This window comes from Delphinus delphis, chromosome 1, assembly GCF_949987515.2.
Source record: "Delphinus delphis chromosome 1, mDelDel1.2, whole genome shotgun sequence".
In the NCBI taxonomy this organism is placed as follows: domain Eukaryota; kingdom Metazoa; phylum Chordata; class Mammalia; order Artiodactyla; family Delphinidae; genus Delphinus; species Delphinus delphis.
In genome coordinates, this window is record NC_082683.1 from 82,159,158 (window position 1) to 82,184,828 (window position 25,671).

Consider the following 25,671-nt stretch of genomic DNA (forward strand, 5'->3'; position numbering starts at 1 on the left):
CCAGCCTCACTCCTTCCATTAGATATTGTCTACAGCTTCTTCCCTGCTAAAAGAGCCAAGCTGAGTAGTTGCTACCAGAGACTGTATGACCTGCAAAGTTAAAAATATGTACTATCTGGCCCCTTCAGAAAGTTTGATGACCCCCGCATGAGAATGTTAACACCATAGAGACATTGGCTGTGTCTTGTGCACTGCTTTAGTTCCAGAACGTGGAGAATTGGATGCTTTCTGCCCCTCCCCTGCCCTCAGTGTCCTCTCACCTTCTCTCTTACCCCTTTGCTTCTCTAGTAGGCATAAGAGGATGGACTCAGCAGTCAGTATCATTCAAGAGCAAAGAGATTGCCAAGCTCTGGTAGAAAATGAGAATAGCACCACAGCAAAGCTGTGTTGCCTGGGATGCTGTCGACCAGGTGCTATGTGTGCACTGCTCTGTAGATAACATGTGCCCCCTGAAACTCACCACAACCCAAGACTACGGGATTCAGCTACAAGAGGCTGTGGTCCCTTATGAAAGTTACTAATGTACAAAACCAAGAGGATGACTGGTTTGGCCAAAGCTTGACTCACGAGACATAAATGTCTGAGCCCTGATATCAGGCAGCTGCTCAGAAAGCCAAGTGTGTGTCATGGTGAGCTTTGGGAAAGGCTCTGAGGAGAGTACCTTTTGGGAGTTCTCACCCATATATGTCTCAATCCTTAAAGTAATAAATTAAGCTAAGAAACTGCTAAATAATGACCTCCATGATGACCTAGGCTCAACTCTGGACTCCCACATTGGACAGTGGTGGTGCAGAGCCAGCTGCCCCATGACTCACCCTGATTTTCATTGTTTTCCTGCTTTCCCAAAGGGCCTCGTGTGTCATGTGTAGACTTGACCCTGTGTGATCAAGGACCACCTGTGACCCAGGAAAGAGGCCCACCAGGCCCTAGAAGCAGACTTTACACCAGCTGGGCAGGGATTTCTGGGTCTGGTGGGCATATCTCCTCAGACATGGGAGGGAAGTAACTGGAGGAGGACCAGAGTGGGGCCTGAAGGGAAGGCTGGATGGCCAGCCATGTAATTTAATCCTTCTGGGACTTGGTTTCCTTTTCCATTAGAACAGTGTAAACCAAACAATTATATAAGGGCTTAGTTTTTGAACAGGGAGCTATTTTCTAGCTCTGCAAGCCTGTAGGTTTATGAACCTGAAAACTTCTAGTGCCTGTGCTTCCTTCAATTTGACAAACACCTTGGACAAAATGTGGCAGCAATTATGCCCTGTGGACACCAGGAGTCATGAACCATTCATCCCAGAGGACCTGCTGAGGCACTGAATTACCACACTGAGGAAACCAAGCCCCAAATAGCCTGGGTCCAGGGGGCTGAGTGCTTCTGCCTGTTTCAGAAAGGTAATGCGGCCATTTTTTTCTAGGGGAAAACCTTCTTCCATTTTCCATAAGCCCCTCAGGCCTCTGGTGCAGAACTTCCTCCTCACTGGTCCCCGTGCAAATACCTAGGCTGCCACAAGAGACCCTTTCTTCCAAGCCCAGAGCTTTGCTGACCTGTTTTCTGCCCCACTTCCCTCTTCTTCTTTCTTTAGGAGAGCCATAGTAGTGGGACCAAATGAAGCTATGCGCTGTTCACTCATAGTAAAAGAGATTCTCTTTTGATCCCAGCCGTTTTAAAATCTCGAGTTCCACAAGGAAGTATGGAAGCTTAGAAAATCTGGCAGCAAGTCATATTCCTGGAATATCTGCTGAGAATTTTCTGAACTCTCTCCATTTTATCTTCCTCTTCTTTGTAAATCTCTCATATTAAGCCAGATTGGGAGATTTTTCAATAGATTAGCATGTTCTCAGGAGATTTGGGCCAAGTTTCCAACTTGAATATTACTCAAACCCAAAGTGTGTGCATGCCTCCTCCTTCTCGAGTTTTCCCTGCTTATCTTTCGTTACTAGTGTTTTTAACTTTTATTTTTAAATGTGGGGTTTTTTTTGCCCACACCTTGCAGCTTATGGGATCTTAGTTCCCAGAACTGGGTCCCCGGCAGTGGAAGCACAGAGTCCTAACCACTGCACCGCCAGGGAATTCCCCGTGACTAAAATTTTTTAAAGCATAGCATCCCTGTTGTTTTGCCTGCCCTTCGCTACTGTCTTCGGCTGTCTGGAAGCATCATTTTTTGGACCTACTTCTTTTCTGTTTTTTTCTTTTTTCTGAGTTTTTAAAGTGTTCAGTTCAGCAAGTATTTTTTGAGTGTTTTCTGTGAGTCAGGAGCTGGGGAAAATGATGAAAAAGACAGACCTTGTCATTGGAGAGCTCGGGTGTAGTAGAGACAGACAGTTAAACTGAGCTTTCCTCCCCAAGGCAGGGCAAGATTTTACCTATACCTGACTCTTCCCAGAGTCCATGATGCTTGCCTCAAACCCTTACCCCCACCACGAATGACTGCTGATCCCCCCTCCGTTCTTAGTCTTCTTTCTTGTGATATTGTAGTTGCTAACATAAATTTACAGAACCAGCTGGACGCAACAGGGTGATGTAAGCACCTGGGTGATCAGGGTGATCAATAGTACACTCCTGGGCTCTCCCAAACTCTAGTCTAACCCTAGTTTAAGTGATTTTTTTGGTTTTGGTCACTGGTAGATTAAAAAAAAAAAGTCAAAACCAGATTAAGCTCTGAGGCAACCAAAGTGGTTTTGTAAACGCTATCAGCAGTTATTTGCCAAGAATCTACTATTTGCAAAGCTGCAAGCCAGCAGCTGTGCAGGATGTAAAGTTGTGTTGCCTCCTACCCTCTCTCTACCTCTGGAGAAGCACAGGACTCTCCTCGCCCAGGGAAAAATGTCACCACTTCAGGTTCAATTTCTCCCATGTCCCTTTCTCAATAACAGTTATTGGGTCTCAGCATTTTTCTCTTCCTCTTCCCTCCCTCCTTTCTTACCTCTGATGAAAGAAGTTTTCACATATCGAAGTATGGGGAAGTCATTCTGGCTTATACCTGAGTTAAATTTTATGCTAACTGAAACAGCCTGTTTGTGGCCTATCAAACATACATTTAATTATTAAAGAAAAGGGCACATTGACCAGAAGTAAAGAATGTCCACGTTGAAAATGAAATGCCCCTCTTCCTGGGACACCAATGTTGGTACTCTTTTGGTGATAAGAATCTCTTCCCAGGTTCCAAGGCAATACTGTATATGCTGTACGTGTATGTGCTGGTCTGTCCTTTTTTTTTTTTTTTGAAGAAATGTATCCCTGACTTGTTTACTGTTCTTTGTTCTGACAAGATATAAAACTGTGCTGAGAAACACTGCTTCTCCAGAGCAGTTTCTCAGAGTAATCTGGGAAGCTGGCTTCCAGGCTATAGTCCTCAGTTTGGCTCAAATAAAACCCTTTCCTATTCTTCTTATTGTTTACAATCTTGTTTATTGATTATTTTCATTGACACCTGCCTCTATCCTGGCCTCTGGAGTGTACCCACAGTGTAACATGCATTGAGCAGCACTGCTCTAGAAACTGTGTGAACTAGGAAGCCCATCTGCAGGTCACAGAGGGGAGGCTGCTTGGCAAGGAAGCCCATTTGCTGTTCTTGTCCATAAGCCTTTTGAAATAATTTGGTTTGAAAGTATTTTTTTCTGATTCTTGGTGTATTTTTATGTGAACAAGTAGATGTCCTGTAAAGCACTGCCTCCTAACATCATTGCAGGAATGAACACGTTGGCACTGTGGAAACGGCCTCAGCATCTTCAAACAGTTACAAAGACATGTTGGATCTCATCACCAACCAAAGAGCCACTCTCACCTGTTCTTGCCTCTTTGTATCCTGTCTTAATTATACCTATGAGATAGGCATTCAAATAAGCTGGGCAAACAGACGGAAAACCTAGATGCAAATAATACCCAGCTGACAGTGGATAATGTTTACATGCATTGCCAGTTGGGTATTGTCAAACCATATGAAGCTGACTTGACATGGAACATCAAAACTAGTCCATTCATTTCCACCACAGCATTGCAGAATCTTGCTGTGACAGGCACTCCTGTGGTAATAATTCTCACAGAAGCTCACGCAATGATGGGAAGCCATAGAGGCACCAAGAATGTCTAAATCTATACCAGATGGTGCACACAGGGAGATCAGTGAATTTGGATAGTTTGTGATAAGTATGTTTGCATTTTATTTTCTCCTTAAAAATAAAACACACACAGAAAAAAGCAGAGCAACTTGAAATGAGAGCAGTGTGGAGGCCACAGCCCGTAGGAAGATGGACCGAGTTTTCCACTTCTGTGGTCCCGATGAAAAGGGTTTTGCACTCATTTGGCTGGGTCAGTTTCACCATCAGGTGTTCCAGGTGAGCAAGTCAGTTCTGGTTTCCTTCTAAAAGAGCCCCCATTTGGAATTCGCTGTGTGCCTCACATATGTTTGTTTCTGCTGCCAAGGGATTACTTATGCTGGCTGGCCTGACTGAACGACCATATGGCAAAGGCTCCTGCGCTTCCAGCTGCCCAGAGTTCCTTTCCAGCTGCAGCGGAAACACAAGCAGTGTAGAAGGAGATCAGATGGACTCTTCTCATCTCAGTTTTCTGGAGAGGTGGTGAGATGGCTTTTAGATTTCAAGTCAAATAGCTGTCAGTCAATCTCTGAAGGAAGCTCAGCTGAGGGCACTGAAGTCTATCAGATCACCCAAGCTTACAGTTTATGCTTGTTTCCTTGTCTGTAAAGGTTGGAGCCGATGATCCTGCAGGTCCTTCTGATTCTACAATCCAGACGTTTTAAAGACTCATGCCCACACCCCTACCCCACCCCCGCCCCACACGCTACATGCTGACATGCACGTCAGCTACGCCCTCCGTACGACTTCCTATGGTGCCTTTTGGTGTGTTTTTTAGCCCAAGAAAGTTATCATGTTCTTACTGTCTCAAAAGCCCAGAAGTCACCATTTAGGTCATCCTTGAGGTGCAGAATTCCCTTTGTCCACTTCCTACAGAGGAAAATTGTTTTAAAGTGGGATAATGTAAACAGAAACATTATTACTGTTTGTTTCATGACATTTATGTACAACGCTATGCAGGAGGATTTCTGTGAACCTTTATAAGGGTGGTATGTCATAGAGTAAGAGTTAGGTTTTGAATCACAAATTTATTATAGAAAGATACCAATTTAATAAAAGTGTTGCAGTAGGTTTCTAATATTTGTATGCTAAAATGTGACAGAAAAAACAGAAAAATGGTCAAATCTAATAAGGGGGGAAGTTTGGAATTAAATGCTGCAGATCATAGCCTGTGAGTGCCCCTTGTCAGGCCCAGAGATGACCTAGTATTAGCCCTTTAAGAGGGCATATGCCAGGTTGGGGTGCAGAGACCATTTGTAGCTCTAGGAAACACTTTTGCTACCTAATTATATATTGAGTTATAAAAAGGATTTGTAACTGCAAGCGGCTTTCAAAGAATAATTGTCTACTGGTGTAAACAGCAACTACGAGATCTATAAATTAGAAAGAGTGGCTGGAAAATCTCAGCAAAACTCACTTTCCCTGGTGCCTTTACTTAGGCATTTCTGGGCAAGGTCAGCTTTGCTAAGTAGCCATTAGGTCTCCACTGGTCAAGAGAAAGGGGAAAAATTCATCCCAAGCCGTGCCTTGGAAAGGACTGTTTCAGTCATTACCTACACTTGGTTTTTCTTGCAATCAAGAAACTGGTGGGAGGAATGAGAACTTCATGGGAAATAAGGCTTTGCATTCTTTGTTTATTGGAAAAATGCTTTGCTTTTATTTGATTTACTCTCCAGGTAAGTCAGGAGAGGATGGCTGAGTTAATTGGGCCCTTTAACATCCCAGGCTTAGGCCAAGGCACCTGGATCCTGGCACCTCCTCCAGAACTTTCTCCAGATCTCTCTTGTTCTCTTTCTGGGGAACTAGGATTAATGTGCTCCTTACATGGGGCGCTGTGTCAGGGCAGGAACCTGGAGGCACCTACCCCGAGTTATCACAGGCCAGGATGCATACCTTCTGTTGTTTCTTCCTTCATCGTCTTGATATTTTGATAAAGAACAAAGAGCCCTCTTCACAAAACAGACAATAAGTCTTGCCCTAACCAAACGAGTCCACCACTGAAATGAGTGCCAGTTAATTTCCTTCCTTTGAGACTCAAACATACGATCAGACATATATCTCAAGTATCCCAACAACTGAAATGTTTTAATATTCTCTCCTATCTTCCCTGCTTATTTCCAAAATCCAAGTGCTTTTTTGCTGTAAGCGAAACTATGCGGGAAAGTTCTTTTCAAAAATGCTCTCCCATACCACCCAAAGGTTTCCTGATTATAAAAGGAAACTACACAACTACTGATTGAAAAGTCCTGCAGCACAGGACAGGTGAGGAGAGGCAGGGCGGCGGTGGGGGTCTGGTATGGGCGGGGCTCTCTGCAGGAGGCATATCTGGGCCTTGGGGCCCCTCAGGCCCAGTGGACCAGTTGGGTCCCTGAGCCAAGAATCTGCCTCAAGCAGGGGACGGGGAAGGGGTAGCAGGGGTACCTTGGCCTGTCGACTGGCTCCAGCAGCTCGAGGGTGCAAAGGGAAGTCATGAGTTTCAGTCTGCTGCTTAGCAAAGTTCACAAACACCTGGAGGCAGGGGAAGAGCAAGAGTAGGTAGATGTTTCCAGAAAATGGCATCTTCCACCCAGCCACCCACTTTGCTTTCTGTTTTCCCCAGTTAACTACAGCCCTGCTGGAGCAGCTTGTGCCCTGCCCAGGGCACAGGGCTTTTTCTTGGAATTGTGAGCTAAGCCAAAGGAGTGCCCACAGGAGGATTAAAAGGTCAACAAGGCAAGACAGAGTCTCAGCTACCGGTGTCCTCCTGAAACTCTAAAGGAGTAACTAAAATATCCCAAGCCAGCAGAACAGGAGCGGATCTCCCCACTTTCCTCCTCTCTTCAGTGTGCCTGTCCCTGCCTCCACCTGCTTATGCTGATAAGAAGCTCCTCAAAGGGTAAACAGAGACTTGCCTATTTCCACTGCTTTACTGAATAGTCTTTAAGGGTGTTTATTTAAAAACCAAAAAAACCCCAATGAAACCCAGAAACAAATGTCCATATGGATGAATGGATAAACAAAACATGGCATATACATGCAACTGAATAGTATTCAACTTTAAAAAGAAAGGATATTCTAACACATGCTACCATGTGGATTTACCTTGAGGACATTATGTCAACTGAAATAAGCTAGGCACAAAAGGACAAATATCATATGATTCCACTTATATGAGGTACGTGGAGTAGTCAACAGAAAGTAGAACAGTGGTTACCAGTGGCTGGGGGAGTGGTTACGGGGAGTTATTGCTTGATGAATATAGAATTTCAGTCTGGGAAGATGAAAAATTTCTAAAGATGGATGGTGGTGATGGTTGCACAACAATGTGAACCTATCAATACTTAATGCCACTGAAGTGTAATGCCACTTAAAAATGGTTAATTATGGGCTTCCCTGGTGGTGCAGTGGTTGAGCGTCCGCTTGCCGATGCAGGGGACACGGGTTCGTGCCCCAGTCTGGGAAGATCCCACATGCCGCGGAGCGGCTGGGCCCGTGAGCCGTGGCCGCTGGGCCTGTGCGTCCGGAGCCTGTGCTCCGCAACGGGAGAGGCCACAACAGTGAGAGGCCCGCATACCTCAAAAAAAAAAAAAAAAAAGGTTAATTATGATATATATATATATATATTTATATGTATTTTTTACCACAATAAAAAGCGATCACGTTGAAAAACCTGACACATGGCACACATTTATCAGAACTCACTGAACTGTACACTTCAAGTGGGTGCTTTCTACTGTATTTAAATTAAGCATTAGTAAAGCTGATTTGAAAAGAAAAAAATGGCCACCACCACAAACCAGGAAGGAGAAATAATGTCCTAGAGTTGTTGGGAAGGATGCTGTGAAAAGGTCCGTGAAGTCTGCTGATGGCTGAAATGTTGTTAGAAGACAATTTCTGATATTCCAAGTTTTGCCCTAATGGACAGAGGGACTAGAGTGTTGGCACTTGGGCATGTCCTGCCTCGTTCTCGTGTGGATTCTAGCCCAGCCTTTGCCCGGCCCCGCTCTGCACGTGGCTCCCTCTCGGCCTTGCCTGGTCCAGCGTGGTCTGTGTGACTGAGTACTCCTCGATGAGCAGGCTGTCCTTGTGGGAGACGAGCAGCCGGAAGATCCTGGCCAGGGAGGAGGAGGAGACCTGGAACTGCAGCATGTTGTAGTGCCTCTCCCTCTGCACGCTGCCTGGGAAGTTCCCCTGGAAGAACTGCTCCACAGGACCCAGGTCGGGAAGCAAGTCGTCCTTCGGGGATTTGATTTTCATTGTGACGATGTAGCCATCTCCAAACCTGAGGGAAGCACAAGGCAGTGTGGTACAGGCCTGTTAGCAGTTGGGTCTAAGGAAATCCTGAAATGAGGACTAGACTCATCAAAAATATTGGGGATTAAAGGCATGTACTACAGACCTAGTGTACATGTTTAAAACTAGGATTAAAAGGGCCATGACGGTTCCTGGAGAAGTGGTTTGATACTAGTTTTTAGAGGTCTAAATGCCTTGTGTGGTGAAGTGGGTCTCCAGACCTGTGTCACAGCTTCCTGTGTCCACCTCTTGGAGACATGGGTGTTCCCTGCTCCTTGCCCTTTAACATACTTGCTGAAGTCAAGGGTGGTCTGAGCCCTGTGCTGAGATCACAGGCTGCCCAGTGCTTACTTGGTGGTGGAAAGACTGCCCGGCCCTTTAAGAGACTGGCCTGGTGAGAGCAAAGTTTGGGAAGGCAGCTCTTCCCTGGGGAAGCTTCCAGAACAAATGGAGCTGCCAGGGCCAGGGCCATCGGTGCTCCCCTCCTCCCCTCACCAGGTCACCCACCTGTGGATAAAGAATGGTCCACCAGAGTGAATGCATGGCGAGCTGGCTTCCCTTCACACTTACAGCAGGGTATACTTACTTCAGGGCTCTCTCCATGATCCAGGATTGTTCCCCTTTACAATAAAATGCCTTTACCTTTCAGGCCCGGAAAATCGACCATCCTCCACATGGGAACATTCCCTCTCACGTGCTCTCCCATGGGGATATTGAGGACTGAGAGGGAAAGGAGTAGGGAGCAATCGTGTCTCCAGCAGGTGGCCACTGTAAGTTGCTGACGTGGGTCTGGTGACCTCACGTGCTGAAGTCCCCCTAGATATCTGTGTAGTGTGCAAGCTGTAGCTGCTCAAGGTATCATGGGTCAAGTGCCCAAATGCAGCTCATCTGCTAGACCTTCCTCTCAACCACTTATCTGTATGATGTGTATGAAGCGTGACGTGTATCGTGCAAGACACTCTCCTGGATACATGGAGATGAAGCGTCTTGGTGTAGATGAGGTGCATTAGGTTCTCTTCCTTTCACCAACGGGCATGGTGACTCTTCTGTCCTGGGCTCTCATTTATCTCTGATCAATGAGTGATAACTATAGTCCACCCTTCACAGTTTATAAAGCGTATCAGAAGGCAAAGGAGCATGACATTCTTAAAAAAACCTTATTTTAAGTGACTGTCGGCTTTGGCGCACAAACTGTTATTAATAACACATTATTTACAGCAGTCTACAATTTACAGGGACGGGATAATCCTGCTGAAGATGACTGGCATTGCTGGTTTGTCATATGATACATGGTCATTTCTCAAATTCAAAAGCATATGACATGGCAGAAAGGAACACTGATTGCTCAGGCCGTTTGGTCTCTGAATCATTCCTACCAAGGTTGTGGACTCTTATTAAATGGGTCATGGATTCTGGATCTGCTGGGCTAAGTGGTGGGATAATTAGGCAGTGGTAGTGACCCTCCCTCATCCCAACTGGGCTCTGCATTCGCCCCGATCAGAATCCCCATCTGGAGACTCAGTGAGCCTTCAGCCATAGGCAGTTAGCTCAACAGAGAGGAGTTACATTCAGCACAACAGCTTTCTCCATCTACTGCTGCAGAATGAGGCCCCGACACCGCTGCCCGTGGGATGAGGGGGCAGCAGGACTCCCCCACATGTTAGTAGAGAGCACAGGGCCTGGTTGACTGCCCCTTTCTCCCCAGAAGGTAATAAAGGCAATCCCCACCATATCCTTACTTGTACTTGAGGTGCTGAATGGTGCCCAGACACTGAAAGGTGCCCTTCGCCATGATGGCAAGCCGGGTACACAGCGCCTCGCACTCCTCCATGCTGGGGGCGGGGGAGAGCAGGTGAGGGCTGGGAGGACTGGACTCCATTGCCCGCCCGCTCCACCCCAGTCCCTGGGAATCTCTTGCCTGTGGGAAGTGAGGACCACGGCTCTCCCTTCTCTGATGATGCTCATGATGGTGTTCCACAGCATGCGGCGGGCCTGGGGGTCCATGCCTGTGGTGGGCTCATCCTGTGGGGAGGCAGAGAGGACAGGGGGCTGGTTCCGGCACCCTCCTTGGCTGACTCCCTCTGAGCAGCTCTGCTCTCTGGCAGACAAAACACAAATTCACTCCCCCGTGGGGCAAGACCCGGGGAAGCCAGCACAGGGCATGGAAGGCGGGAGGTGAATCAGGACCGTGAAGAAACATCATGCACACCTCTAGACCCGTCTCAGCCCGTGAATGGGTTAAGGTTGATTAAGGCAATGATAGAGTTATCTTAAAAAAAGGAAAAAATCCTCTGTATATGTTTGCAAGGAGGCAGGAAGATAGCTCAGGTGATTTTCAAGGTCCCTCCAAGGCCTGTGATCCATGCCTTCATAAACCCCAGACTACATGGGTATGGGGGCCTCAGGCCTGGTCCAGCTTTGGTGAGATCCACATGGGCTGTTGCTCCAGGCCAGTGCGCCTGTCCAGTTAGGACCCCAGACAGGCCTTGTCAGGCAGTAAAAATTTTGACCAGTCCCTGACATTCTGCAGAGGGGGTGAACTTCCCTGCTAGAGCCTGCAGCCCCCAAGAGGCTTCCCAGGAACTCACAGTAAGAATGTGTTATGACTCTATCTCCCCCCAAGAGCTGTGAACCAAACACTGGGCTGATATACTCAAAACGAGCAGAACAGGCAAAAACCCAGACAAACACAGCCCGCTGCGTTTTCTAAATCTGCTGACCCGACAACAGGATGCAGCACTCAGCTCCTGCAAGCCCTTTGGTGGTCCCGGTGGTGCTCACCAGTAGCACCAGCAGTGGGCAGCCTATGAGTGCAATGGCTGTGGAGAGTTTCCGCTTATTGCCTGCACTGTAGGTGCCGGCCAGGCGGTCTGCGTAGAGAGACAGGCCCAGGCTCTTAATACTCCAGTCTGTCACCTAGGGAAGAGAAAGAAATCCCATTTGGGATAAACAAACAAGCAAACACCCCAAACCTCCACCAACTCAAAGTCTTGGGCTCCCAGATCACACACCTTCAGGATGACAGACCCAGCTAGGCTGAAAAAGGACCACCTGCTGGCTCAGGGGGTGGCTTGTGGCCTTCAAGGGCCAGATGTCTCCTTTCCACTGTGGGCCTTAGATCTCCATGTGGTTTGGTCTGCTCCACACCCGTTGGGTGTAGCCCCCTGAGAAATGGCCTTCAGCTTTAAAAGAGTCGGACAATGCTTCTCACCCAGTGTCCTGGACTATGGCTAGGAGTAGAAGAGGAAGAGTCCTAGGGTCTGTTTAAGAAGATGGTGGGTCCCAGACCTGTTGATACCACCCCTCATCACGGTCACGCTTGAAGTCTTGTGTGTGCATCTATTATATACTTATTGAGCACCTTCTATGAACCAGGCATAGAAGGTGCTAAAGAATAATGGTGAACATGGCCATTGCTGCTGTACTCACAGATGGCAGGGGGTGGTGACAGACAACCAAAATACACAGAATAATGACAGATTGTAACAGCGCTTTGAGGGAACTCAACAGTAAACTACGACAGAGAATACTGTGTGTGTGCATGTGTGCACGTGCATGTGCACGGAAGGAGAGCTAGGGAGGTCTCTCGGAGACAGGCCCACCATGCCTCTGCCTTCTGCGCCTCTACCTGGAATGTTCTCCCCCAGATATCCACATGGTTCACTCAGGTCTTCACCCAGAAGTCACTTCCTCTGTGAAGCTGTCCCTGGGCCACCCTACCTAAAAGTGCATACCCCACAATTCTTCCCTGCTTTATTTTTCCCCTAAGGACTTTTTACTCTCAAATGTATTGTATATTTTACTTGTTTATCTTTTTAGTGTCTGTCCCTCCCACTAGAATATAAGCTCCATTTTTTACTTTTTATTTGGAATAGTCCCCAACTGACAGAATCGTGTAAGAATAAGAATAGTGCAAAGAACACTCATAGACTCTTAGTCTATTTTTCTCTCTCCTTCTCTTACACACACACACAATGTTTTCAGACTCATCTGAGGGTCAGTTATACTTGGCCCTTCATTCCTAAATACTTCAGTGTCTATTTCCTAAGTATAGGGACATCCTCTTACATAACCACAGTACAGTTATGATTGTCAGTAAATTTAATATCGTCATGATACTTTTTTTTTTTTTTTTTCTGTGGTACGCGGGCCTCTCACTGCGCAGGCTCAGTGGCAATGGCTCACGGGCCCAGCCGCTCCACGGCATGTGGGATCTTCCCGGACCAGGGCACGAACCCGCGTCCCCTGCATTGGCAGGCGGACTCTCAACCACTGCGCCACCAGGGAAGCCCTGTCATGATACTTTTATCTAGATTATTACCCTTCACAGTCTGATTTTTCCAATTCACTCAGTAATGTCCTTTCCAGCACTATTTTCTCTCCAGAACAGGCTTCAGTGTAGTGTACATTATTCAGTCACTGTGTCTACTTAGCCTCCTGTGATCAGGAACATCTCCATAGGCTTTCTCTGCCATTCCTTGTCTTTTATGACTTTGATAATTTTTAAGAATACAACCCATATATACATACATACATATATATATATATATATATATATATATATATATATATATTTAAATAGAATGTTTCTCTAGATCTTGTCAAATGTTTTCTCATGGTAAGGTTCAGGTTATGCATCCCAATCAGAATATTCTGTAGGTGAAGTTGTGTCCTTCTCAGGGTATCACACCTAGGGGTATGGGATGTCCATCTGAGCCTCAGTGGTGATGGTGGTTTTGAGTACCCAGTTAAAGTGTTGTCTAATTTCTCCACTGTAAGATTATCAGGCTTCCCCCTCACAACCAATAAGCAATCTGTGGGAGACACTTTTAAGCCATAAAAATATCTTGCTTTTCATAAAAAATTTCCCCTAGACTCAGCAACCACAAATCTTGTCACACCCAGTCTTTACTCTGATCCTTGCAGAATGAGTTTTGAGCTCTGCAACTTCCTGCACGCTAACTAGCTGGCTCTCAGCATCTGACTGTAGGCAAGAACCATCCCTTCTCTCCTGATTATTTACTTATCTACTTAACAATATGGAGTTATAAATCCCTACTTTTCCTCCAATGTTTTATAATTGTCATGGTATTTAATTATGTTGATGCTTAAATAGTCCCACATTTGGCCATTGGGAGCCCCTTCAAGATGGCTCCTGTGCACTTATGACATGCCTCTATCATTTTTTTTTTAAAGCACTCTTTACTTTCTGACTTAATAAGATGTTCCAGGCTCATTTTACCTATGGTGTCTCAGCCCTGGAATTTGTCAGTTGTCTGAAGAGTCATAATTCCTTTTAGTGGGGAATGGTATTAGAGATCAAAATCTGGACACTTAGATATACTCATTTTTACTGGGGTATTTTTGCTTCTTGGCCTTTTCAGAGGACAGATATATGCACACACAAACATACACACACATGCACATACCTATGTACACATATGTACAATATACATGAGCTCATACGGCATGCATGCACAAACATAAGCACACAACTATTTCATGAGTTCACAGTAATAGCTCCAATTCCAATCCATCCTTACAGGATTCTTTCTTACTTTCCCCCTTTTCATATTTGTATGTCTCTTCTTCCACACTGAGAACTCTGGCTCCAAACAACATAAACACATTTATTCATTTACTTAGTCCTACAAACCATGTAAAATTGTTTCAGAATTGCCTTGCCCATGCCACTAAAGAAACAAATCAACTAAAAAGAGCTCATAATTTGCTTGTAGCTCTTTCTTTCTGCTCTAACTGCCCAAGACTGAGGATATACTGTCAAATATTGTATCATCAGTTATTTGTATTAGTTCTTTTCCTCCCCTCCTGTATGATTATTACATTCATTTGAAATAAAATTGGATTAATTTATTTTAGCTTGCTTTCAGTGTTAGGATTTTCTTTTTGTTTTCATTTTTACCTCTTTTTTCATTCTTACTGATTTAGTTTTATTTTTTTGAATATGTAGAACATTAACATGCTTCTAAAAGTTTAAACTATACAAAAAAAATACCCTGAGAGAAGTGTTATTCTCTCCCATTTCTCTCTTGCTGACCACTACATTTATTGTTTTCCAGTTTATCCTTCCTATATTTCTATTTGTAAAGGTAAGCAGACATATTTACGCTTTCTTATTTTTCCTACTTTCTTACACTAAAAATTAGCATTCCAGATGTGCTCTTTTGCACTTTGCTTTTTTCACTTAACTATATCTCCTAGAAAGAACTCCATATCAGTTCAGAGATTTTCTTTGCTTTCTTCCTTTTTACAGCTGCATAAGACCTTATTGTATGTATTTATCACAAATTATTCAGCCAATTTCCTATGTCTGAACATTTAGCTAATTTCCCATATTTTATGAGTAAAATGCAGTGAATAACCTTGTGCATATGCATTTTGTACCGGATCAAAGGGTAAATGTGTATATCGTTTTGTTAGGTATTAGGGCAGGACTTTTTTTTATCTATTTTGTTCACTGCTATACCCTTGTTTTCCAGAACAGTACTTGACACGTAGCAGACACTCAGTCGAGCATTTGTTGAATGAATAAATGGATAGCGTGCTCCAGCTTTCCCATCTCTAAATAAATGCATTCTCATAAAACAGGTTCTCGAGTAGCCATAACAAACCATGTTTATTTACCCTCTTGATGTTCTCTGCTGGTACACCTCGAAGCCGGGCATAAAGGTAAAGATGTTCTCGCCCTGTAAGCTGGTCATCGATTGCATCAAACTGAGGACAGTAGCCCATACTTCGATGGACGTCAGAAATATTGGTTAAAATACTGCACGAAGAAAAAGCAGTTAGCAGGTTTCCTTCGCAAAGTGGGTGACCAGAGATCTAGGGCTGGAGGAGTTTCTGCCAATAAGATAAGAAAGCTGCCTCTTCTCTTCTCCCATTTTGCTTTAGAAATGTGCATGACATTTAGCAATCAGAGCAGGGGCGGTTTGGTTAGAAACTGATAAACTCCAGGAGTTCTGAGCTTTGAATCCAGTCAGATTCTCCCGTTTCCCTGTCTAGGATAAACTGAATACCTGCTACCCAGAGACAGCTATGCTTTTGGATTGGTTCACCTCTTAAAAACAAAGGGAAGATCAAATTTAAGAAAATGACTAGTGGTTTTTGATCTCTTTCAAACATTTGGAAAGTCGCTAGAGAAGACGTGTGCTTTCCGATGGAAGTAAATTTCTCCATTTGTGTTTAGTGGCAGAGATACAGTCAGTGAAAGAGGAACCAATCAGATCACCACCTAGAGCAAGAGGCTGGCAGAAGAGAAGAAGAAATGAAACGAACTGAGTCTATCAACTCCCTTTGACCAATATATTCTCTCCCGCTAGAAAATATATTGCCTTGATGAAAAAATAAACTGTCCATAGACTGATCTAATTTCTTTCCCCCTTCTCTTATAGCTTAGGGTCTGTGAATAAAGGATGGATGCAACAGTATGCAACAGGATGGGACAGAGAGAGGCCATGTAGTTCCCCACTATGACAAAAACTACTTAGGTATGGCTGGGCCAATTAAAACCACCCAGAGAAGCAAGGAGTGTACTTCACCAAATTCATAGGAACTACTCCACTGAAGAACCTGAATCCTGTGTCTTAAACCTATACGTTCTTTCTAGCTTCTTCTGTCTTGGTTTTACCTTCTGGGCATCTGTGTCTCACTCGGACTATAACTCGATGTCTCATGTTAAAACCTATTGTGCCCCCACCTCCACTCCCTGCCCTTTCCCCTTTGTTACCATCATGAAGTCATTTGCTTGGCTAAGCTAGATCTGAAGATGAGATAGACCCAGCCATGGCTCCACCTCTGCCATTCCCTTTGCTCTAGACCCAACAGGGATGGCTGGGGAATCAAATTCATCCTATTTGAGCCAGTGAAGAATGCTTAGGACTCTCCCTACCCAGGGAGCATTGGGCCATATTGAGGATGGCTTCCCCTAGTCAAGCAGAAGTTGGTTAGATATCAGCAGTGCCTAACTCCACCCATCAACCAGGGCAGAGAGTTTCTCTGGGCACATCTAATGTGTGTGAGCTCTGCTGTTCAAAGGGTAGCCTGGAAAGAGGCAGACAAATGCAGGCTCATGTTCTCTGTACTGTCCTGTGGATGACCAGTCTGTTTCCATCCTCTTTATTTCAGAGAGCAGCAGGCACCCTCCCAGAATCCAAGGGCACATGCCAGTTTTCCCTTTATAGAGGAACCCTGGCCTGCAAAGTCAAGTGTTGACACAGAAATAGCCAATGCAGAATAAGGCCTCTGAGGGCCCCAAACCATCCCCCATCTAGAAACCCAACCCAGAGAAAGGATGTGTCATCACAGAGGTTCTTAACCTGGGGTCCAGGAGTTCCTGTAGGGTCATAAATGTGCTTCAGGGCTCAGTAAATTCCCCAAAATGCAAAGAACGTAGGAAGAGAGGTAATGGGAAACACTGGTGTATTTTTATAGGAAGAAGGTGCGTGTGTTCATCAGATGATCAAAGGGTGAGATGTTTATGAACCACAAAAGACTAAGAACCACTGATTTGGTACTTCTCAGAGCTTTCCTAGAATTCACGCTAACAGAGGAATCTCTTAACAATCACAATTCAATTAAATTTTCCAGAGAGTCTATGTCCTAGACTTTTTGGACCATGTCCTCTGGGAGGTCCACCCTTCTGCATATATCTTTCAGACTCTCAGAGTCACCCTCAGATACAGGGTCAATGCTTACCCTTCCTATGGTGGGACAAGGACATGGCTTAGGACCTGGGAGAGACACCCCGAGACAGGATGAGCAGGACACTCACCTCTTGCCTGCGACAGTGGCATCACCTGACGTCACTGTGCTGTCCCCAGTGAGCATCTTGAATGTGGTTGTTTTGCCAGCTCCATTCACTCCCAGGAGGCCAAAGCACTGAGGGAGAACACACAGAATTGGCCTCGCCCTAGAGCCCAGGAAGGTCTGGAGTGTCAGGCCCTGGGGCAAGTGTGTGGGGTGCGGGGAGGCATTTTAGGCCTGTGCTGCCTTTGTGGAGGTCACTAGCCATGTACAGTATAAGGCAGCAGAATGTGTCACTTTGGCATAAGGATGCTTTTGAGCCAAAGGCAAATGAGAAGAAGCAAATATAAGAAAAGCTCTCTGCCCTCCCCCCTATTTGCTTCAAAGCAGGACATAAATTTACAAGGTGTTTCCCTTGCCTTTCTACCAAGATGGACAAAAATTAATCACTGGAGACAACTTTAGACTCTTACCAGCTTGGAGATGAAACCAGAGGAATCTATATAACAAACTTTACTAACTAGCCTTTAATCTACTATTAGTTACCCATATACTTGCCTTCCTACAATTTGCCACCCTAGAAACTATAAGTTCCTTTCCTTTGTCTTGCAACTTCCCTAAAAATGTATTGTTCCTTTGCTAAGATGCTATATAAGCCCAAGTTCTAACCACCCCTTTGGGGTAGTCCTCTCCCCTGTGTATGTACGGTACACATGGTAACAAACTTCTCTTTGTTTTTCTCCTGTTAACCGGTCTTTGGTCAGGCCAGCTGACAGAGCTCCAGCCCCAAAACCTAAGAGGGTAGCAGGAAGGAGAATTTTTCCTCCTTGACAGTGGTTACTGAGCACTTGAAATGATCTACGTGTGCTATAAGCTATAAGGTAAACACACACTAGATTTTGAAGACTTAGAACAATAACAAAAAAGAATGTAAAATATCTCATAATGTTTTATACGAATTACATGTTGAAGTGATACTATTTCAGATATATTGTATAAAATTAATGATTAAGATTAATTTCACCTGCTTTTACTTTTTTCCTGTGGCTACTAGAAAATCAGAATGACCTGACCTATGGTGGCACACGTTTTACATCTGCTGGCCAGCTCTGCTTGAGAGGAGACCAGAGACATGCATAGGAGCTGATTTTCTGAGGCCCTTTCACATGTGGCCTGCAGAGTACCCACCTCTCCGGGGCGGACTCCCACACACAGCCTGTCCACCGCTGGGCTGGAGCTGCCTGAATAAATCTGTAAGGTCCAGAGAAAGTGAACTGAGGACTGAGAGAGGGTTAAGTAGGGAGGGTAAGAGGGCAAAGGATGGTTTAGGCGAAGGTTACATTTTGACACGAATGTGCAGAGAGGTGCTGTGAGCACTGAGTCTCGAAGCTGACCCCCTGTGTGGAAATGGAACGGAGAAAGATTAGCGGGGCTCAGTTGCAGTGGCTGTCACTGAGGCCCTGTGTCCGTGCCCAAGATGAATACTAGGGCAAGTGCATTGAGTGTTCTTGGAAGACAAGTTATAACACAGAGGTTTTATAACCTCACATAAAATTAGGGAAAGGAATTGCCTGGATAAGCGTATTGCTTATTCTACAGAAGGCAAACTACAACGTGCCGCCACCTCTGGTCCAACCGGCACCTCCAAACTAACGCGCCGGCAACTATTCCCTTACCTTGGTTAGTTCATTTAGCCTCAAGATATCAGTTTTATTTCCTCCACTAATAATTCTTTGTCTTTCTTCAGCCACATCATCATCTTCATCTATGATAGGCTCCTTAGCAGGCTCGGCAGTCCTAGATGAAGAAAAGAGGACAGTGAGCTGGTATACAGCATCCTTGACACTGTTCTTTTCCTCTGACATTCTTCCCACTCCCTGGCTTCTGCCTCAGCCTGGCCTTCCATCCCCGCAGGCTTGAACTCTCAAAAGGACTCCCCACAGGAGAGGCGTTAGGCATTAGGCAGAGAGGGCAAGTGCTCGAGTCCAGAGTCTGCCCTGGGCTCCAGTCCTGGCCTTCCCATGTGTGACTCTGGGCATGTCACAGAACCTCTCCAAACCTCACCTCCCTCAACCATAAGATAGGGAGGGGCTGGTAAGAGCATGTGCCTCATGGGACCGTGGTGGAGACGCACTTGGCACAGTGTCTGGCACAGAGTCAAGACTCCTAACCTGAGAGCTGTTATCATGAAAAAACCCTTCATCTATGGCAAGCACTCAGCAAATGATAGTTACTAGTGCCCAAGCCTCCCACTTCTTTTAGTCCATCAGGTTATCTCGTGCCCCCAACCATAGTTCTCCATCAGGTGTACGTTAAAGCCCTAACTCCTCAGCTGAAATCCCAGAGCCCTGCAGTCAGGCTCCACCTACCCTTCCGACCCGCTCTCCCATTTATCTCTTGGACTAACTCCTCCGCCAACCGTTCGATCTACCCATGGTCCCCAGCCCATGCTAGCCTTTCCCAGCTCGAGCCCCCGCAGGCACCGCCAGGGGCTCAGTGTTCTCGTTCTCCTGCCCTGTGGAGCAGAATCCTCCTCGTCCTTAAAAGCACAGCGTCTTCTCTGAAACCCTCCCTGAACACCCTGACCTCCACGCTTTCCTTCCTTCCTCCCTGGCCATATCCAGTTCATTACTAAGTACTGTCTAACAGACTTCCTACTATTAACCCAATCAACTTCTTTTATTCCATCTCCTAATGACCCCATTCCTTTTCAGGTTACCACTGTCTCACGCCTGGGTGCCAAAGTGGTCTCCTGTCTGGTCTCTCCCCTTCTAACCCCGGCAGATCATGTCATTCCCCTGAGCAAAACACCCCGACAGCTTTCTGCTGCCCTCAGCCTCACCAAGGTGGGGGGCATTTCACCCCCTGGCTCTGCTCTCCTCTCCAGGCCCATCTCTCATCCCCCTCCCCCTCTCCTTTCACGGACATCCTGAACTCCCCACAGGCAGGCGTGTCCTCTACCAAGAGCACCTCTTCTTCTTCCCTCTCCTTCCTCTCTTTTCCTGGTTGCTTCTCAGTATGGCCATGGCTGTCTTCTTGAAGCCAGAGACTGTGGAATACTTCTCTGGTCTTCTTTCCGGCCTAATGCGGCAGGACACGCTCAATGGTGCTGACACCAGAGTCTGAAGCTAAGGAGTCTGTTTCAGTAAATAACATCTCCCCCTAAGATGTGGCCAAAGCTGCAGGGGTCCTGTAAGGGCTGAGGCTTCCGTGGACAGCGACTCCTCACACTGTCTTTCCCACACTAGAACCACGTACCGGCCATGTTGTTTTATTCTAAGTGTGTTGACACCCATTATCTCATTCAGTCTCTTTCCAACAATTCAATTCCCTGTGGATCAAAACCTCAAGACGAGTCCTCCGAATCTTTATTTACACGTGAGCACATTCAGCATGAGAGGATGAGAGAACAAGAGACAAACACTGTCGGGGAAAGCTTCTTCTGAGTGCCCCACGATTTGCAATCTGGGCCCCTGGGCTGAGCCCAGTAAACGTCAGCCTGGGTGGCAGAGGGGGCTGCCTTCTGGAAGGTTGAGCACCCACTTCGGAATGATGCAGGGCCTCAGGCAAGAGCATGGGAAGAACGGCACAGCTGGGGTGGGTCAGGGCTGGCAGGAACCCCCTTCTTCCCCAGCCAGGGGGGCACAATCACTGCCCCACCCGCTCCACACTGCACCTGGCTGCCTTCACCCCGAATGTCACCCCCATATTACTCCCTTCCTTCCCTGCCCTGTCCCCATTCTCAAATCTCTAACTAGCATAGGGGCCCGCTTTGTCTATTTTCTCATGAATGCATAAATCTATTTCCTAGTACTTTGGATACCAATGAATCATTATCATTTGCAATGCTATGATCCAATTTAATATGACTATCTGTTTCTTAAATGAATGGGATTAAATATTAGCGATTGAAATTAATAGCATTGTATTTTAAACACTTTAAAGTTTAAACTTTTAAACTTTAAATACGCACAAATCCTAATGTGCCTATTTTAATGTACCTCTCTTTGTATTATTCAGAACAAACCAGGCTTCGAGAGCATAAAAAACTTTATGGAGTGGGGCTCATGAGGAAAGAGATGACCACTTGGATCTGATATCAAGTTTCCTGACTGACAGGCACAAGGAGCTGGCCTTGGCACCCTCAGGGCAGCGGCGCGAGCGTACCATAGGCTGAAGAAGAATTGGTACTGGATGAGGAGGGTCAGGAGGAAGTACACCAACCCTTCTACTGCCATGGCAACCAGGTTCTTCCCAATCAGGTCCCACTGGAACAGATTTGAAGAGTGCTCCTCACCTGGGGATGGAGGCCACCAGAAATCGACAGGAATTAAGTCCACTTAACTGTCCCAGCTGTCCCCAAAGACCTAGTTACAACACTAGGCTCAGCTAGACTAGGCCTTATGCAAGGGATTAAGTCAGAGCCAAACCCAGGTCTCATACCGGCTCCTCAAGTGAGAGTAGGGAAGAGTAGGAACTGCCCTTGACCCCTCCTAGTCTCCTTAGCCATGGAAACGGAGGCACTCCGATTCCTTCTAGTGTCCAGGAAATCCCAGACCAACCAGGTGACCCCGGCCCCAGCCCAGGCTGCAGGTCTGTCATAGGAACTCCCACTGCAGCCCTCCCGGCCTTGGAGGATCCAGGGCCATGTGATTGCTACCCACCAAACCGGGCATAGACGTCTGTCACAGCCTGGCTCAGTGCCAGGTCAATGAGGCCCCGGCCCAGGCAGAAGTGGGGGAAGATAACGAGCAGCTTCCTCAGCACGGCGCTGAGCCTGAGCAGTGTCTGCAATACAGAAAAGCAGGGCAGTCAGTGATGGAGGCCAAGCTTGGCTGCCCCTCCTGAGCGGGGTGGGGCCTGGATGCCCTCACGGACCAGGACCAGTGGAAGGCCTGCAGCCAGGGGGGATGCAGCAGCCAGACTGGCTACCGGAGGGATCTGTCAAGCAGATAGGAGTTCTGGAATACTCACAGGAGGTGCCTCTAGCCGGCAGCCTGCTTGAGGAGCTTTCGCTGCAGACTCGCTTTGGCAGTACACAGGAACGCCCCAGGGCTTTTGTTACCAGGAGATGCAGCTGCTGGGAGTGTGGCCCAGGGCTCTCTCCTTTGGTATAGCTGTGAGCCACACTGGGGGCTGAGGCTCTGTCACTGGCAATATCTTAGCCTAGCTTGTACCAAACGGGAGAGGGGCCCTGAGCATCTTCTAGCTCTGCTTCTCAGCCCCCACAGGACAGCTACAGCTGTCTGCACCTGTCACCAGCAGGAAAGACGGCTGGAGACTTCCCCTGGCGTCCGGGTTGAGTTGTGGGGACTTGTTTTCGGGTGGTAGAAGGTGTTTGCTGCCTTAGCCTCAAGTGTCGGTGTCAGGCAGAGGGGACGCCGGGGGGCGGCGAGGCTGACCCACTCTTCTGGCCCAACCCTGCTGCACAACCTCCTTCCTCTCCAGCCTCCGAACTTTTGCTCACGTTACCCCATCTCCTTCTATCCACCCCTCCCCACGGGCCCACCCCACTACTCCTGGAAGGAACTATGCTCTCTTCCCTCTAGGCCTTTGCACTTGCAGCGTCTATTGACCATTGCTATTAGCTGGAAAGAATGCTCTTTCCCCTCCTGCTCTCTGGCAGACTCCTGCCCTTCTTTAGAAAGCTAGCTCAAATAACCCCTTCTCTCATAAGCCTTTCCAGATTCCCACGGTAAAATATCCAATCCTCTCTCACAGGACTTACCACATTGCCATGATTAATTATTTGTTTACCTGCCTATTTTCTGCACTAGTCACTGGTCCCCAGAGAACAGGAACTGGGTCCAAATCATTTTGGTGTCCTTCCTAAACACCTTACACATGATTAGTTCACAGAAGGTACCTCATTGTTTATTAAATGGGATAATAAAATCCTACTTATTCCAGGCCAGGCTCAAACTTAATTCCTCTACCAAGATCCTCTTGGCCCCCACAGTCCAGCTGTTTTGGCCCACTCTGGTCTGTAGTGTTTCATCTGTCTTGCTCCTTTGATGTTCGGCCATACAGTGCCTTATGGAATGTCACGTACCGTGGTTTATATCAGTTCCTAACTTGGTGTGCAGGTCATTTACTGACTGGAAGGGGAGTTCCTGGGGCCATGCTTGTTTATATCAGCACATTCATCACATGGTGCTTACCTAGTGGATGCCTCTGGGACCTGGGGAGCCTCCTGTGGCATCCTGGGAAATTCTGCAGCATCTATTCCACAGTTTAGGTGAAAGAAACCAGCTTTTTTTTTTTTTTTTATGCAGGGGAGTGGGTGTGCTCGGTAATTGTTGGCTAAATGAGTGCAGCCCGCAGGAGGGAGGATGTTTTGAGTTGCTTTAAGCTATTTAATTATTCTGAAGTAACAGGCTCGCCTAAGACTTAGTGAGCTGTGAGCCTGTGACAAAAACAGCTCTGAAGAGCAGCATTTTCAGTCTTCCAGGATGCTCTGACCATTGGCAGAGTCTGTATTCTCATCTACCTCCCTTCTGGGGTCTGACTGTGACATGGTACGTTTTTTTATCAGTCATGGGACAGATGGGGTTTTGCTTCTTGTTTAGTGGCCACAGAAAGCCTTACAAGGTCAGGGAAAGAGTCGCTCTCAGGAGGCCATTGGACTGGGTGGTTAGTGCAGGTTTGCTTTGGGTCTTCCCAGCAGCGCCCAGAGGCAGGAGTGGGGACAGGGGCCACAGGACGTCTGTGCAGATGCTCTGGCTGGTACCAACCCTCTCAACTTCAAAGACCTTCTGAGAGAGGGAAAGGCTAGAGAGGTGCTGGGGACACAGGCACACAGGAGAGCCCACCGATTCCTGGGTATGTTACCAGGACAGTCATGGCCAGGGCTCAGACACAGGGGACTGGGAGAGGGAGTGTGGAGCAAAGACAACCCTGTAGTCACAACCACTGTTTTTAGGATTCATTCTTGTCAGTTCTTTCTGGGCAAGGAGAAGTCTGGAGGTGTGAACGGGACAACTGAACTTCATAGCTCATAAAAATGAGTCACTCAGCACTCCAAATTCCTAACCCTAACCTCAGGATTAATTTTCATGTACAATAGTATATGTTACTCTGTTACAATATATGTAAGAAATTGGGAGAAAGGTTATATATGTGTTTGCTTATATGTCTCTAGAACACATAAGAAACTCATATGAAAGGTTGTCTCTGGAGAAGAGAACTAGGTGAGTGGGAAACAGGAGTAGGAAGGAGACTCTTCATTGCACGCCTTTCTGTTCTTTTTAAATTTTGAAATCACATGAATGCATTACCTCTCTCTCTCTCTGTGTGTGTGTGTGTGTGTGTATAAAACCTAACACCCAAAGTCCCCAAGGAAACCTTCTTGAAGAAGTAAGAAGATCTAAAAGCTTAGGATTATGAAAGGTCATTTATAACTTGCAGAAAGGGTTCAGAAAACCATGACACTCAGAGCACACAAATGAACAAGGAGCTTAAAGAAAAAAAGAAAGGAAGGAAAGAAGGGACGGAGGGAAGGATAAAGGAAAGGAAGAAGCAACATTCATTTATACACTAAGATTGTACAGACACAGTGCTTGCCTCTGGCTCTGCTTGACCATCACACTCTCCAGTATCCTAATAATCAAACAAAGAAGCTGAGAAAGTTATGCTTACCTGGTTATTCTCAAATAATTCCAAGATGAAGGTGATGGCACTGCTGTTGATGCCGATGAACAGATTAGCACAAGATAAGGCCACATAGGCTGTGCTGGGGACATCAAATAGGAAGGATGCTGGGTACATCATGGGAATGACTGCCCATCTGTGTGAAATGACACAACACAGTGGACGGAGTTCCAATTTCCGTTCCATCTACTGTACCCCTAGATATAATGCATTCCCCTCTCACATGGGGTGGTATGTTTGAACTGGTGAGAGTCCTGGGGAAACCGAAGAGATACTTCTTCCCTTGGTCTTTGCTCTTCATCTTTGAATGGAGATAACAATGCCTTTCCTGACCACCTCATGGAGTTTTTGTGAGAAGCAAAAGCTGTGAATGTACTTTGTAAATTATAAAGCCTTACATAACATAGGAGTGTTCTTCCCACTCTAGTCTGGCTCAGCAAAGCTGGGCTGAGATCCCAACAGGCTCATAGTTCATTGTAGCTGACGTGTCACAGTCACACTGGTTCCTGAATTCTCTATTTCCAAGAGAGATGAACGGAGACCATTGCTCTGGCAAGACTCTACTGGCCCCTGATAGGTAGGGCCAGGTATTATGATCTCCATTTTACAGATGAGGAAACTGAGGCCCAAGTGGGGTGAATTACTTGCCCATAGTTACATACATAGTAAGTGGTGGGCCTGGATATAAAGTTGCATGCTCTAGAATTCTACTGGACTTAATCCCTGTGTTATCCTCTGGCCCTGACCCAGAGCAGCTTTTCAGGTGCAGTCTCCCATGTGCAAATAACCCTTGGCTGGTACAGGAGTCACTGAGATGGACGGACTGGTCACAGATGAATGAGGGTCAGAGCTGAGTGAGGAAGTGGGGAGTGATGGATTCCCAGACTTTGGTCA

The 25,671-nt window shown here is 46.5% G+C and overlaps 1 protein-coding gene across 1 annotated transcript in view; it reads right to left on the reverse strand.

The window, feature by feature from the left end:
• Positions 1-4,926: 4,926 nt before the first annotated feature.
• Positions 4,927-25,671, reverse strand: part of ABCA4 (ATP binding cassette subfamily A member 4) — a 136,638-nt gene continuing 115,893 nt past the window's right edge. Inside the window, exons 38-50 of the mRNA XM_060006407.1 lie at positions 24,766-24,913; positions 21,792-21,915; positions 21,295-21,424; positions 18,804-18,924; positions 18,316-18,378; positions 17,156-17,262; positions 15,010-15,151; positions 11,146-11,280; positions 10,283-10,386; positions 10,104-10,196; positions 8,104-8,353; positions 6,514-6,600; positions 4,927-4,962 (exon numbers count right to left, since the gene is read on the reverse strand). Of these exons, the coding sequence (XP_059862390.1) occupies positions 4,927-4,962; positions 6,514-6,600; positions 8,104-8,353; positions 10,104-10,196; positions 10,283-10,386; positions 11,146-11,280; positions 15,010-15,151; positions 17,156-17,262; positions 18,316-18,378; positions 18,804-18,924; positions 21,295-21,424; positions 21,792-21,915; positions 24,766-24,913 (1,540 nt within the window). The remainder of the gene's footprint in view (positions 4,963-6,513; positions 6,601-8,103; positions 8,354-10,103; positions 10,197-10,282; positions 10,387-11,145; positions 11,281-15,009; positions 15,152-17,155; positions 17,263-18,315; positions 18,379-18,803; positions 18,925-21,294; positions 21,425-21,791; positions 21,916-24,765; positions 24,914-25,671) is intronic.